The sequence below is a fragment of the Ruditapes philippinarum genome, unplaced genomic scaffold, assembly GCF_026571515.1.
Source record: "Ruditapes philippinarum isolate M1 unplaced genomic scaffold, ASM2657151v2 ctg1079_1_1_1_1, whole genome shotgun sequence".
In the NCBI taxonomy this organism is placed as follows: Eukaryota; Metazoa; Mollusca; class Bivalvia; order Venerida; family Veneridae; genus Ruditapes; species Ruditapes philippinarum.
Window position 1 is genome coordinate 158,093 of NW_026855141.1, and position 15,648 is coordinate 173,740.

General features: G+C 31.9%; 1 protein-coding gene across 7 annotated transcripts in view; it reads left to right on the forward strand.

Moving 5' to 3' along the window:
* The window catches only part of LOC132742259 (forkhead-associated domain-containing protein 1-like), a 51,566-nt gene extending 38,663 nt beyond the window's left edge, over positions 1 to 12,903 (forward strand). For 6 of the 7 annotated variants that reach the window (XM_060730608.1, XM_060730613.1, XM_060730614.1 and 3 more), the window contains 12 exons: positions 219 to 346; positions 1,199 to 1,526; positions 2,068 to 2,197; positions 2,478 to 2,584; positions 2,906 to 3,065; positions 3,515 to 3,786; positions 4,370 to 4,599; positions 4,941 to 5,161; positions 6,857 to 6,908; positions 7,398 to 7,511; positions 7,977 to 8,189; positions 10,167 to 12,903. In XM_060730608.1, the coding sequence (XP_060586591.1) occupies positions 219 to 346; positions 1,199 to 1,526; positions 2,068 to 2,197; positions 2,478 to 2,584; positions 2,906 to 3,065; positions 3,515 to 3,786; positions 4,370 to 4,599; positions 4,941 to 5,161; positions 6,857 to 6,908; positions 7,398 to 7,511; positions 7,977 to 8,189; positions 10,167 to 10,211 (2,000 nt within the window). In that variant the 3' untranslated portion in view covers positions 10,212 to 12,903. Of the gene's footprint in view, positions 1 to 218; positions 347 to 1,198; positions 1,527 to 2,067; positions 2,198 to 2,477; positions 2,585 to 2,905; positions 3,066 to 3,514; positions 3,787 to 4,369; positions 4,600 to 4,940; positions 5,162 to 6,856; positions 6,909 to 7,397; positions 7,512 to 7,976; positions 8,190 to 8,851; positions 8,881 to 10,166 lie in introns of all 7 variants that reach the window. The other variant, XM_060730609.1, reaches the window with a different exon arrangement.
* Positions 12,904 to 15,648: the final 2,745 nt, after the last annotated feature.

The window sequence follows — 15,648 nt, forward strand, 5'->3', positions numbered from 1 at the left end:
ATCGAGGTCCCGTGTATGGCACATTAAAGAACCAGGAGAAGCTTTTGGAATTGAGGCATATTTCTGTATCTGTTTCTTGCACTATCCTCCAAAATCTAAAATGACTAATACTCTTCTGGAGTACTTGCCCATATGGGCAACTGGTGGCGAGTAAAGATAAACTCAAATACACACACAAATACTAAATGTTTATATCATGATAATATTTATATTATCAGTTGAGGAGCGTATGAACAGAGCTATAGATGATATCAGGGCAGTAGAAGGTGAGAAATTAGATGGTGCTGTACAGGCAGAACGGCGGAAGATTGAGGAACTTGAGGCAACACTAGAACAACTTAGAGCTGTAAGTTTGTCTGAGGGTCAAATACTTTATTAAAGAGAGAATGTGTCATTACTTAAGATAAAATTAACGACAGAATTGAGTTCAATTAATTTAATTTAATTGATTTTAAAGTATAATGAATAATTAAGCTGTAGTATTGTATTTAAATCACTAGAAAAATCCAAGCGCACAATTGTATGTAATTTCCATTTCAATCTACTTAATATAATGTACCGGTAAAAGGTGACTTAGTGGATAAAAATGTCTGCCCCTTAACCTAGGGATTGTAGGTTCGAGCTCGTGATTCCTCACACATCCAAAATACTGGATAGTTATATGATGGAGTTTCAACAATGGTTCAAATAAGTGCATAAAATCATAATAAAATCAATAATTGAGCTAAAAACTAACTTAAAAATCCTTATCTAATTTGATTCTTTATTGGCTGGATATACAGGAAAAGAAATAGAACTTGTATTAATTAAATAGTCCAACCTTTTCATAATCCATGCATCAATTATTTAGAAAGAGTGTGAACAAGCTCATATAAACTTTGCTTATCAATAATGGCCGAAAGTTTGAATGAAATAAATGAAATGGTGAAAACACTAAAGAAATGTGATGAAATAAGAAGACTATATATTAAGTTTCATCACAAAGAATTGCTCACATCATTATTAAAATCTATATTTGCAACTCCATAAAAATGGTATTGCTGTAACTGTTTATAGTGAATTTATAGAACTCATTCAAAAAAATAATATTAAGCTCGCCAGAGGCTCGCATAATATATATCTATTCAACTTGTTCAATAAATTCACTATTAACTTTACACTCGTTCAATATCCTCTATTTATTCAACTTTGTTTCCAGAATCTAACAGAGAAAAATGAAGACAACCAGTCTAAGCTAGAGGCAGGACAGGAAGCACTCTCACTACTAGAGGAGTATAAAGTACTAGAAGTTCAGCTCAGAGAGCAAGTGGCTAGTTTAGAAGCCGCTAAAATAGAAGAAGTTACAAAATTAACTACAGAACTTGTTGAAAAGGATAGAAAACTAGACAGTGATGTAACAAGTTATAAGGAACAAATAAAACAACATTCTGTAACTATTTGTGCAATGGAAGAAAGAATTTCTAAAGTTATGAAGAAAAATAAGGAATGTATTGAAGAGGCTGAGGCATATAGGAAACAAATACAAGGTAAAAGCTTAATTTTAATATGTTTTTCAAAGCAGATTTATTTACAGTACTTAATCATTGTGAATGTCATAAGTAGGCCGTTAAAATTTCTTTAACTTGAAGAGAATAATGACTTTCATTTCTGGTTATTTTCATTCAATTACATCAAATATTTGTTTTGCCAGACATGGAAGAAAGCCATTAAGAATTAGGCTTGAAACAGAAGTATGTATATGGTGTTTTACATACATATATTAAATTGACTATTATTTTAAATGTTGTATTTTCTTATGAGCATGAAATAATTATTCTGAATAAAATATTATAATTATCTTTGTTCCATGTAAATTATTCATAATACGACATTTTTATATTTTATTTTAACAGACAAAATTTTTCTATCTACTTTCTTTTGAAAAACGTGCCGACTTTTTAAAACAAATTTATTTTACTTATACAACTAGAAAACAAGTGTGTACCTTTTCCAATAGTACCTAGACACTAAATTAGAACAATGCTTGAATATTAGTCTTCTTACATGTTATTGTTTCATTCATTGTAGAATTAAAAGCAGAATTGAGTAAAAAGGCTAAAGAAAAGCCCCCACCACCTCCTAAACCGAAGATTATACCTGTCGTAGAGAAACCATCCCATGATGTTGTTGCAATGGAACAACTTATCCTTGTTCTTAGGTAATGTTTATTACAATGTACTTAGGTCCTTGCTTGAGAACTTTTTTTTAGATTTTAAGATATATAAAGGGACCGCCAAAGTCCGCCCAGTGTTTGGGGTTGTCTCTCCAGCTTTTAACCAATTGTCCATTACTGCTGTTTATTACGAACTAAATACTAAAATGCTGTGAGGAGTTGAGATAAGTTAAAGTTCAGTATTTGGCGCATATCAATTTAAAGTTAAGTTCATTATTGTGTCATAGACATGATAAACGTTAAATATTTATATATATATTTATAGGAAGGAGAATGCTGATGTGAAGGTCCGGTTACAGGAACAGGATGATGTCATCCTTGGTTTAAGGAGAGATCTTGCTGGAGCTTCAGCCAGGCTTTCAGATATCACAGGTAATTGTGTCTTAAATGCATTTATTGAAAAACAATCTTCTTAATAAAAGATACCAGAAAAACATTGTTTTATTATATTTTATCAAAAATCTGTGACAAAAATTCATAATAGTGTAAAGTTAGCACAGTTATGTGTAAAGCTAACTTCTACTATATAGATGCATCTAGAAATTTTTATCTTGACAATAAGTAGGTTCCAAATTACAAGAAAGAAATTGGATTGCGAAGTAGACAAGTGGGTTGCGTAGTGTAGTGAGGTAAAAGTTGAATTCTTTTTCAGTAATTGATTGTATACTAAAGATACAAAATGTTTGTTTGTAGGTGAATTGAGTGAAGGACAAAAACAGGAGGTGGAGAAGTGTAAAGAGATGGTCAGTCGCAAGGAGAAAGAAGTCATAGAAATGAGGCAACAATTAGCTAAACTTTCAAGGATTATAGATAAACAAAAGGAAGAAGTTAAATCACTGGAAGGTGATCTTAGGTAGGTTTTCTTGTGTTAAATATAGAACAGAAAGAAACAGGAAATTGCATGGTGTATGTAGTACAATATGCTTAGAAAGTTAAGCATAACAAATTATGAATTCTTGATGCAATATTCGTTTTATTCCCTGCGTTATTCAAATCAAAATTGACAAAAAAATTCATCTTCAAGTCTGAAAATCAGGAAGGTATTATTTTAAAGGTTCGATGATTTAATTTATGAACTCCAAAATATCAATAACGTACAATTTATCATGATAACAATCATAATTAAATGCAGGAATTGCTTGGATTTGAAATGTAAAGAAAACAAGGACATATGAGGTCAAAATATGAATGCTTATAATTGAAGAAGAGTGAGACATCTAAGTATCCAAATTTTAATACTGTATTATATATCCAAAATATGATTGGAATAGATAGATTAATTTAACAAATATTATTTTACAGTAAGGAAAAGTCAATTTCACTGAAGTATAAGACTTTAGTTGATAAGGAGACCCAGCGTTCTATGTCTCTTGAACAGAGTCTAGAGGCAGAGAAAACGGAACAGGCGAAACAGTTGGAGCTTTTAGACCAGGAGGGAAAGATCACATCGGAGATGACGTCTCTAGGTGCTCAATGTCGAGGAGAGAGACACGAGCAAGTCATTGCTAGGCAACGGGAAGCTTTGGCAGAACTCAGAGCTAGAGTTAAAACGCTGGAGACAGCTAGACCTCCGTGTAAGTTAATAAAAACTTAATCACTTACATTTTTGTGTAAAAAAATTATCTTATGTATAAATAGCCAGTGTGTGAAGTGAGGCACACACCGCAAAGGCATGCAAACAGCATACAATAATATCACCTCTGTTTGTTCATAATTAGATTAGCATCTATATATGATAAGTGTAACATTAAATCAAAAGAAAAAAACTGTAAAATTTACGATAAAATAAAAAAAGTTTTAAAGAATACCAAAAATTTTTTGATAAATTAAATTAAACAAAAAATTTTTTGGGGCCAAAAAATAAAATTTTCCAAAAGAACCATAAAAATTTAAAAATATAGAAAAATTGATTGGAATCTTTTGCATAAATTTAAATACAGTTTACCCTAACTTTTTTAAATATGTCAACATCAATTTTTTTTTTTAAAATCCCAAATTGGGCCCCTCAAACTAAAAAGGGATGGCCCGTGATTTTGGAAAAAACTTTTACAAATTTTTAAAATTATTTTTTTATAAAATTTTAAACCTTTTCGAAAACAAAAAATTTTACAACCCCTCGCAGAATTGTATTCTTATTCTTCTCTATTTTTGTAACAGTACCAACCCAGGATCAGGCTTTACAACAAGTGATCATTTTGAAGAAAGAGCTTGCAGAGATGAGAGCAAATCAGGCGTTGGCAGAGGACAAGAATATTCAGAGTCTGACTATGTTAGATCGTGAGGTTGGACGAGCACGAGGGCTGGTTACAGATAGTAATCCTGATGCTGAGATGGAACGCAGTGCACATAGAGAAACAATGGAAGCTCTAGAAGCCAGTGAAAACTCGGTAAGAATTACTTTATTTCTATATAACCAAAGGCACATACAGACCAAAGATGTATTCGAAAAAAAATGTAGGTGTAAATGGGGGAATTATAATGTTCATGAAAGATACTCACCGAACTTACTATGGTTTGTTTACATACTTGTTGTAAAACTATGCTCGTTCATTTATGCTTACTTTATATTACCAAAGGCACATACAGACCAAAGATGTATTCGAAAAAAATGTAGGTGTAAATTGGGGAATTATAATGTTCATGAAAGATACTCACCGAACTTACTATGTTTTGTTTACATACTTGTTGTAAAACTATGCTTATTCGTTGTGTGCTTTTTCCTTTACAGTTCCTCAGCACATTGAATTCCATTTCTATGACCTTGGATTTGGATGGCATTGAAGGATTGAGACCGCTAGGTCACATACCTAAAGATGAGCGAGATCGTCTTCTGCGAGATAGGGAACGGGCGTGCGAGAAGGTTGTCAATCAAATTAAAGTTTATAGGGAAAGAATAGCAAGAAAAGATGAACTTTTACAAGGATATGAGAGAGACCTGGCCAAGTTAAGGTAGCTATATTGTCTTTTCATTAAACCCCCGCACAACAAAGTTGTAAGGGAGGTATACTGGAATCAGCTTGTCCTTCCGGCTGTCCGGCCGGCCGGCCGTCTGGCGTCCGTCGCTTTTTTCTTGTCCGCCTAATAACTTAAGATTCTTTTGACCCACAGTCTTCATATTTGGCATGGAGGTTAGTCATGATTAGTAGATGACCCTTATTGATTTTGAGGTCACCAGGTCAAAGGTCAAGGTCACAGGGGCCTTGACTTCAAAATGATTGTCCGCCCAATAACTTATTATTCCTTTGACCCACAGTCTTCATATTTGGCATGGAAGTTAGTCATGATTAGTAGATGACCCCTATTGATTTTGAGGTCACCAGGTCAAAGGTCAAGGTCACAGGGGCATTGACTTCATAAAGATTGTCCGTCCAATAACTTAAGATTCCTTGGACCCACAGTCTTCATATTTGGCATGGAGGTTAGTCATGATTAGTAGATGACCCCTTTTGATTTTGAGGTCACCGGGTCAAAGGTCAAGGTCACAGGGGCCTTGACTATAAAAAGCTTGTCTGCCCAATAACTTAAGATTCTTTTGACCAACAGTCTTCATATTTCGCATGGAGGTTTAGTCATGATTAGTAGATGATCCCTTTTTGATTTTGTGGTCCTGGGTCAAAGGTAAAGGTCACAGGGGCCTTGATTTCAAATAGTTTGTCGGCCCAATAACTTAATAAAACCTTTGACCCACAGTCTTCATATTTGGCATGGAGGTTAGTCATGATAAGTAGATGACCCCTATTAATTTTATTACACTGGGTCAAAGGTCAAGGTCACAGGGGCCTTGACTAAAAAAGTTTGTCCGCTCAAAAACTTAAGATTCCTTTGACCCACAGTCTTCATGTTTGGCATGGAGGTTAGTCATGATTAGTAGGTGACCCCTATTTATTTTAAGGTCACTGGGTCAAAGACCAAGGTCACATGGACTTTGACTTCAAAAAGATTGTCTACCCATTTACTTTAATATTTCTTTGAACCCACAGTCTTCATAGTTTGGCATGGGAGGTTGATCATGACTATAAGGTGACCCCTATTGATTTTGAGGGTCACTGGGTCAAAGGTCGACTAAAAAAAGCTTTTCCCCTCAATTGCTTAAATGCCTGTGTTATTTATTGATTTTGACATTTTCACATTTGAAGCATGTAGAATACAAGAAACTTGGATTTAGTACCCTCAGAATTTGGCAGGCGACATTGGTCCCTTGGAGGCTTCTAAATGGCCATGTTTGATTTCTTGACATAAAGTGGCATGCGGGGGTAATTCCCCACGCCATGACAGTGGCACGTTCTAGTTTAACAAAGCAAATTGTGTTTTATTGTTTAATGATATTTTTGACAGAGAAAATACCGATGTAACATTTAGGGTTCTTATGTCTGAATCTTAAAGGTCTCACATTAGTAAGGCTATATGTTGTCACCATATAACCAAAAGAAAAAGTCATTGTGTATTTAAAACATGTAAAAGGTTATTAAAATAATGTAATATTTAGAAGAATACATTGTTATACTAGCCCAGTAGAATTTGAATTCCTTTAATAGGATTTAGTTACTGGTAATTTAAAAGAATTTTCTCATTGAAAATCAATTGTCATGTGTGATAAAAATGTTTTTGGTTAGTTCATATTTCGATATTTATTTTTTTTTTCAGGCAAGCTCAAGAATTAGCTGATAGGAAATCCGTTCAATTAGACACCTTAGCTGTAAGTTATACAAGATTCTTGTTTTGAATTCCACGTTATCTTTTTGATTTTCAGCAATGATTTCTCAATTTGTGCACTTTGCCTTGAAAATTAATTGATATTATAAAATAGTTCATACATTACTGTGTTTTACAAGAACTAACATGAATCTAACACAAAATCTAAAGAGTGTTGATTTGGAAATAAGCTAAGAATAAATAAACAGAGTTATTAATTCAAAATTCCCTTTAAGATAAATTTCAAGAAATTAAGTAAGTAATTAGGATTACTATAACTTTTACCCTGCTAATTCCTTATATTGAAGTTTTTCTAGCAGTCAAAGGGATGTCATCAACAAAATGTTTTATAAGTTGAACAACCATGAATTATACTTGAGTTGGCCAGGACGCTCAGATGCATATACTGACTAGACTAGACTTTAAATGACTGTATAGGTATGTTGTTATATCTGCAAATGCCTCTAGTGAAATGTATATATTTATATTACAGAATGATGTAAGAAGTAAGACTGAGGAGTCACAATACCTCAGAGAATCATTACATCAAACCAGAAGTAAACTGGATCAAGAGAAACGCCTCAATACTGCAATCAAACAAAGAAAGGTAATGTTATTATATCTACATGTTCTTTCACACCTTAGTATGCCCATAAAACTATATTATATGTTACGTACATATATGGTATGACCCTTTCTTTATTACAGTTTTGTGATATGTTTTCTTTTGTCTCTGGAAGAATTACATCCGACACTAGTGTTGAATATTGGCAATATATTTAAAAGCAGGTGTTTGAGTAAATTAGAGATTTTTATTTCACTCCACTATGACTCGTGAAAAAGTAATAAGAACAAGTTTTGCGAATTTTACATATCTGTATTACATTCTTTGTGTTGCTGTCCTCGTATATCCCCTTAAAGAGTATTTAATGTCTCATTAACATATTGTGTGACTTTGATTTCATTGACTGCACTCTGATGTTAATTGATTTTAAATACTCGTAACATTCCTGTATACAAATTATAAAACTGTTGTGAATGACTTGTAAAAGTGTTGTGTTTTTTCTTGTAGACATTCCACTTAGAGAATGAGAAAGTTCATTTAGCACCTGCATCTCATCGATGTAAACCGGAAGATCCGAGATTAGTCCTGAAGAAGAAACGGGAACGAGAAGTTTTAAAGAGGAAAAATTATGAAATAAAAACATTGAAGCACGAATTGACGGAAAAAGAGAGGCATTTATTCGATACACAAAATAAACTTTATACAGTATCACATAGCCAGGTAAGATAAAGGTCATGAATAATTTGACATCAAGTTTATCTTTGGTATATATTCTAAATCAAGATTTATGGGACGTCCATAGCCGAGTGATTGAGGTCGTTCCAACCACTTGCCCCTCGCCCTCTGTGAGTTTGAACCCAGCAATCAAACCGAATGTCATTAGTTTTACTCAGTTGCTTTTCCATGCCTGAAATAATACACAGAAGGAACACCTGAGGTATTCCTTCACCAGGAAAACTAAAAGTCGCCATATGACCTATACTGTGTTGGTGCGACGTAAAATCAAACAAAAGTCCAATTTTAATTTCATACATACATATCAGGGGCATATATTCAATTGGTGTGATAGGCCTAGAGGCGATGATATTGAAAATACAACAACACAAGATTGTCATAATTATAAAATTCTCGTAAAATCTTCTATATGTAACTCAGTTTTGCCATAGAAACCGTTTGTACTCTGTGCACTCGTACTCAGAGGATCCACCTGCCTTTAGATCGTCCCAAACCGTGGTATCTTTATCATATAATAATTATTTAAGAACAGTTAAAATTTTGAATGTTATTTTATTTTGGATATTAAACATGACTTTACTTGTGTCTCTTGTTATTGTCATATACAATTTATTTTATGAAGATCATTTATTTTTTATTAACTACAGTACCATCGAGCTTAGAGTGTATTGTTTCGGTAAGATCAGTTCTGGTTAAAAGAAATAATTAACCCTTGTTTGTGTTGATACATATACAGTAACAACTAATATTACTTTTTGTAAATAACACATGTGCATGCAAATTAGTACAATGATAATTATTTGAGTTGTGGATCTATAATCAGTACAACTTATTTTATTCAACTGTTACACACTCAATACATTCCCATTAGTTTCTAACAAATTCATAGTTAAAAGGATACATTTATTCTCAATAGACCTAAGTGACTGAAGTGTTCATGTCTTCGAGTTTTCCTTTTAATAACTTACCTGTCACCTCTATGGACAGGAATATCATGAATGTGGTCATTAAAAGAACTTAGCTAAGCAGAAATTTGGCAACAGCCATTCTTATGTCTGCTCGTACGAAAACTTCCGCATGAAATTCTTTCTAGCTAACTAATTTTAAGCGTTTTCCTGCTTATTTTAGGCAGAATCCTGCTAACTTTTACGTACGGGTGTTATGTTGCAAACAATGTGTAAAAGTAAAACATATTAATGTTGCCCTATGACATTAAAAGTAAGGTTATCGGTATACCTATCCCAACCCAATCCCATAGAATAAGAACCTGTGTCATTCCCTTTTGCTAAACGATAGAGGGTGATCAAAATCATAAATGTCGGCTTAACTTTTATTCACCATTCCTGACAAAAAAGTAGTATAGATTCCTGACCAACGATTCAGATGTTGGTGATTCACCTACTTCTTGGAAATGTACACGTATACAAATAATAGGCAAAATTTGGCACAGAAAAGTGTTTAATATTTTGAGAATTATCAACACAAAATTATGACAATTATGATTTTAACATACCTAATATTAAGATTTGTTTTAATTGTCCAAATGTCTGTTTTATAAACATAAATGATAGATGCATGTACCAAATACAGTGGAAAAACAAATTCTAAACAAAACTCGCTGTATTTTAGTGCATGGTTGTGTTAATCTAGCTAGCAAAATAGTGTTTGTTTCATCTTGTGTCATTTTAATACACGTAACACAATGGCATAAATGATCAAAATTTAAATGGAGTTTTTAAAATTTTCTTTTAATCTTCAACTATTATACATCTACTTACATACTTATAATAAAAATATGGGTGTAATTGAAATCATACAAACTGGTATTAAAATTGTGTCTAAGTTATACGAAAGATAGTGTGTACATAAAACTATGGTATCTTTTTATTCAAGTCTCTTAATAAATAAATAATTACGTTTTAGATACATTTATAATATATTGTTGTTTTATTTCCATTGCAGGACTATGAAAATGAAGAGCCCCAAGAAATTCCATTAGCAAATTAGACTTTATCTAGATATATATTGACTTGAAAAAAAACTGTAGATGTTAGGGTAGACGCAGTCATAGAGATTAGAGAATATATTCAAGCTCTCTTCAGTTCAAGGAATAACTAGTGTGATGATTAGTGAGTCAGTTTTTGAAGGACTGACAGGCGATTGTTGTAGTATTGCTATGTGCAACGTATGTGGATATATGCTCAAAACATTCGTGGTGACGATATGGAGATGATAAAGACGACAAAGGAGGGTGAAAACATTAAGGAAAAAAGTCACTGGATCATTATGTTATTTCGTCAAAAAGGAATAACAAAAATTTGTTTTAAATAAAAGTTTAAAAATGGACAAAATGGTCTATCTTTCGATTTTATTTCTTATTTTTACAATTTTGAAATATGCATTTTGATATTGAAAGCCTTGAAATAACATTGGATAGTTCAATATTCAAGCCATAGGCAAAATTTCATTATACAAATGCAGTATCGAAATTGTTAAGAAAATAATATTACATATCATGAACTTATCATTTAATGTTACCTAGAAGCACTGCCCATTTTAATAATTGTTATTTAGCTTCCGTTTTATTGTTTTATTGTATTATTTTGTTGTATAAAGTTTTATGTTGCTAAAACATCATGTTATAAAGTTAAACCATGTTTGGCTAGCAGTGGTCTAGTGTTTATGACATGCCTCTAAATCGAGAGATTATTGGTTTGAGATATATTTAGATCACATTTATGGTTGCTGATAAAGAATTTGAAAGATTAGTTCAAGAAGCAAAGTCTGGTGTAATTAAAATGAAGATTTAGTTACACATTTCGTAATATTCCATGTATAGGGATGAGAAGTTTTATAAAGTATACCGAAGTTTAAACTATTCAGGTCATGTCTACTGCATGTACAGGGGTATTCTAGAACCTGTATGTCTTTTTGTCTGATTCTAATACAGGATCTTTACAATTGTTTAAGATGACTCTTACTAATCTCATTTAATATTTCTATTTCCATTTCTCTAGAATAAAAATATTTATTTTCATTTTGAATTGATTGAGAAATTTTTTTTACTCGGGATGAGTCGGTACATAATATTTTAGATGATTTTAGATGAAATGAGACATAAACTATAGGGATTGATATATAAACAGATGTATTTAGATTGTAGTTATTATCAAATTTATTGTTATAATGCTAAAATTATTGATCACACATTCAAAGCAGGAGGGATTTTTTGTAATTAAGTGCGATTATATGAGCTGCATCACGACAAAACCAACATAGTGCGTTTGCGACCAGCATGGATCCAGACCAGCCTGCGCAGGCTGATCAGGATCCATGCTGTTCCCTTATAAACCCTATTACAAGTAGAGAAACTGATAGCGAACAGCATGGATCCTGATCAGACTGCGCGGATGCGCAGGCTGGTCTGTATCCATGCTGATCGCAAACGCACTATGTTGGTTTTGTCATGGCGAGATAAATATTGTGTTTATTTGATAACATGAGTATATGAATAGTTGAGTGTTAAGATAATTTGAAAGCATTGACTGTGATATTGTACAGTGGTTGTTTACATTGTTAGTAAAAACGTCCTGAAAAATAATCTCACATATATATAAATAAATGTTGTTCAAAGAAATATAGTACTTTGCTATGATACAGATTTGCTGGGTCGGGTGGGGGCTGCGTTCATTGAACGCCTGTCCTTGTCGATCTTGTTCATCATATTTTACTTTAAGGCTGCATTAAACTGAAGAATATATACATATATAAAATTTCACTTAAGTGTGGTAACAACCTTAATTACAACATACAGGATTGTTAAGTATTGACACATAAAATAACCTTGTCATCTTTTAACAGTTTTAATGATGTCAAAGTTTACATAGAAACAAACCACCATGAAGCTTGGATTCGTAATTTATTTGAATGAATTATAGAAAGTACTACTTAATTGCTTATTGTGATTAGGTAGCTTGTTAAAATCTTCATTCAAATATGTGTTTTATTTTGTATGATATAAAAACTCGTGCAAAATTCGTTTGTATATCTGTTGTTTATCTGATTATGTGAAACTTAATTTCAAAGTTATATTTATGTGCTTAGAGCAAACAGTAAATAGTGGATCTGATTTAAAAATTGTGTGTAGATTTATGTACCAAAACATCATGTTTTAATAGTTTTGTTTGGTTCAACGGTTGTTGGTCAAAATTATTAGTTTCCCTATTTACTTCGTATAATATTTATTCCATAGTTCCATAAGGGCATTTAGATTTCAAGTGCCTTCGAGTTTTCAAAATATCAGTTTGTATTCCATGCTACTTTGTAAACAGAGATTCATTTTTTAGCAAAGATTACTTACATTTCCTTCATTTTCTAGTTATAGATGTGGTGCGCTTAGTAGGCAGTTATTTGCTAATAAAAAATCATATAGGCAGTAGCATTTTCCGTCCGTTTTTTTGCTCTTTTACTATTTTTTACAAAATTGTTTGTTAATACATCGTTCTTTAATTGCTTAAGTTATATTGCTACATAATTTCTACATTGTGCATATTGTTTTTCTAAAATGTTTTATTTTTATTGTGAACATTATTGTTCCAGTCTGTGATCTATATGTCTTATCTTTAGGTTTCTATTAGTAATGATTAATATATATTCTGGGGTAAGATTTCATGAAGAAAATAAAAATGTAGAACAAGAATGTGTAAGTTGTTAATTTATATGCATCCAAATATGTTTCAATGAAGCATATATAGATTTGACAGTTTGTGCTCCTTTAATTTTGTCCTATTATTTCCCCATTTGCTGTTTTTCAAACAACTTTGATATATCAAATAAATAATATATGTATGTTTAAATTTCTATCATCGAATATGGTCCATAGGGTTTCGTGTTCATTCCTCCAGGTCAAAAATGCTGAAATACATTTCAATACTATACTGAAAGTATAATTATAGAGTTACGATTGTAAATGTCTCAAAACAAGTCAATGAATATCAAAATTACAAACTAATCTAAAAAGCTTGTAGCTGCTATGTAAAATTGCATTCATTCCTCTATCCTAAAAGTATATTTTATTAGAATAAATCATTTCTAAGGATCAGACAATAAAACAACATTGAGGTGAAGCAATGAAACCTTTCTACCTGTACAATAAAATACTTAAACAATACAAAGGATAAGTTTACAAAAAAAATCGTAAATCTTGTATCAATGTGTCAATAGAAATTAAATGATAGAAACAAACGTTTGCGTCATGCATTCAAATCTGGAAAACGAGTGATCCCTCACAACAAAATTACATGAAAATTGCAGACTCGGTTTGATTGATACTGTGCATGAGAGATAATGAAATTGTGCAACATCCTACACGCCCCTAACACCTGCTTGAGCGGTATTAAATTTTGAACACTTAAAAGTGTTGGAATCATTGATCCCGAAGGACCAGAAAAATATATCAACACTGAAATAATATATAAGACAACTTTTAACAAAAACTCTTTCAATATTCACGAACTATATAATTCATTCACATCTGGATGTAATGAGCTCCGTGACAATAAGGATAAGTCTAATCAAATTAATGTAGCCACAGACCCGCATATCAAAAATGTTTTTTTTAACGATCTTAATGTTTTATTTGGAAGTTTAAATAACCAATAAGATAAAGAATCAACTAGAATTTGTTTCACACGTACATATTAATTTTATCGTAGTAATTAAAATTTGGCCAACAATTCAGATGATATCTTTTGTTGGTGATAATGTATAAGCATTTTTGTGGTGTTTTGTAAAGTAACCATTGAAAGTTTGTTTACATGATTTCAATTTTAGTGTGCTAGCTTGAATTTCCTTCCTTTATTGTACTTTGTGCTTCCTCGCTTGTGTACAGAATAGCATACAATAACATGTTTTAATACCGTAGTCTGTATTAAGATATTGCTCGTTAGCGTGGAAGGAACCTAGCATTTACCTTTAACATCAACCAAACGGAGACTGTAAAATGTTCAATTTTACCTTGTTTTGGAGTTTATAAGTGAAACTGTTTTTAATTCTTGTCTTGTTAACCAGCGATAGGTTCTCACTTAAGAATATATTTGACGAAAAGAAAACTAAATATTCTCAGTTTATTCTAGTACGATTTGGTCTGGAAATTTATAAATTGATAGATCCCTACTCGGCCCTTTTATAATTTGAATTACAATAGCTTTAACCACAAGCATTGACATGTGCTCTTTTGTTAACAAGTTGTTGTGGTGAAATTTTATCCACTGATCTGATAATAAGAATTAGACATGTCAGGGTCTTTGTATACTAATAATAGACAAAATAAATTAAAATGAGGATTATCCATACTGTCAATTAAGCTATGTGCATATACATTTTTGTTTGATAATAAATGTAACTTTGGGGCTCAGTTAGTTGAAAAAGTATTTGTAACGAATAACACGAATTTGTTTAATTCTTTATCCCTCGTCTATTGATCGCTGTGCCGGACATTAGCATGTTTATGACTATAGACATGATTTGGATTTATTTAATGATATTATTGTAAGTACATTTGCTTTACCTTTGTAAGTAGATTTCTCTGCTTTGTACAGACGCATATGAAGGCGGAGATGGTACAGATTTTAAAACCAAGAAGTATTATTGAATGTTTTCATTCGAATCTAAGAAACCCATTTACATGTTATACCGGGGACAAACTAAAACAAATCAATATATAATACAGTATTTTGATTTGTAATAGCTAACTTTCGATCAAAATCAAACCAATAAACAACACAATACATATTCTCTTCTATAAGTGGGTCCGGTGAGTTGTGCAAAACATTTTTTCTTTTACATTTTACAAATAATTACAATAATTACCAACACATTAATGCAAAATGAAAAATTTCTGCGATAATACTATATTGAATCTTATACTATTAATGCTGGAACTAATGAAACGATAAACATTTGAAAGCTTGTAGCAAAATTCGTCACAATAAATAATTCGACAAATGAATATTATATCTTTCTGAGTTCCTTTATTTTCCTGAGTGCCTGTCGACTTTCTTGTTGTGACCTCCCGAACACTAACGTATAATAGTACATGTATGTTTGACACATTTAGCGAGATAAACATAATATGAATCGAATACAGTTCATTTCGTCTAAAAATAATATTCAAATAGATAAAATATTTTGTAAGCACAACAAAACAGAACACTCCTTTAAATAAATATTCTTTTTATTTGCAATAAAATATTGCCAGTAAACAATAAGAGTTAGTAATATAAGAACTGTTCTACTTCCATGCAAATTCAAATATAAAGAGGTATTTCGCAAATATGACCAATTTCAGACCCACTGCATACATAGTTATATGTGAGGAATCGTTCGTTAGCAGTTTTCCTGTTTCCAGTTAGTCGTAAACATTGATGGTCAGCTCGACTTTGAG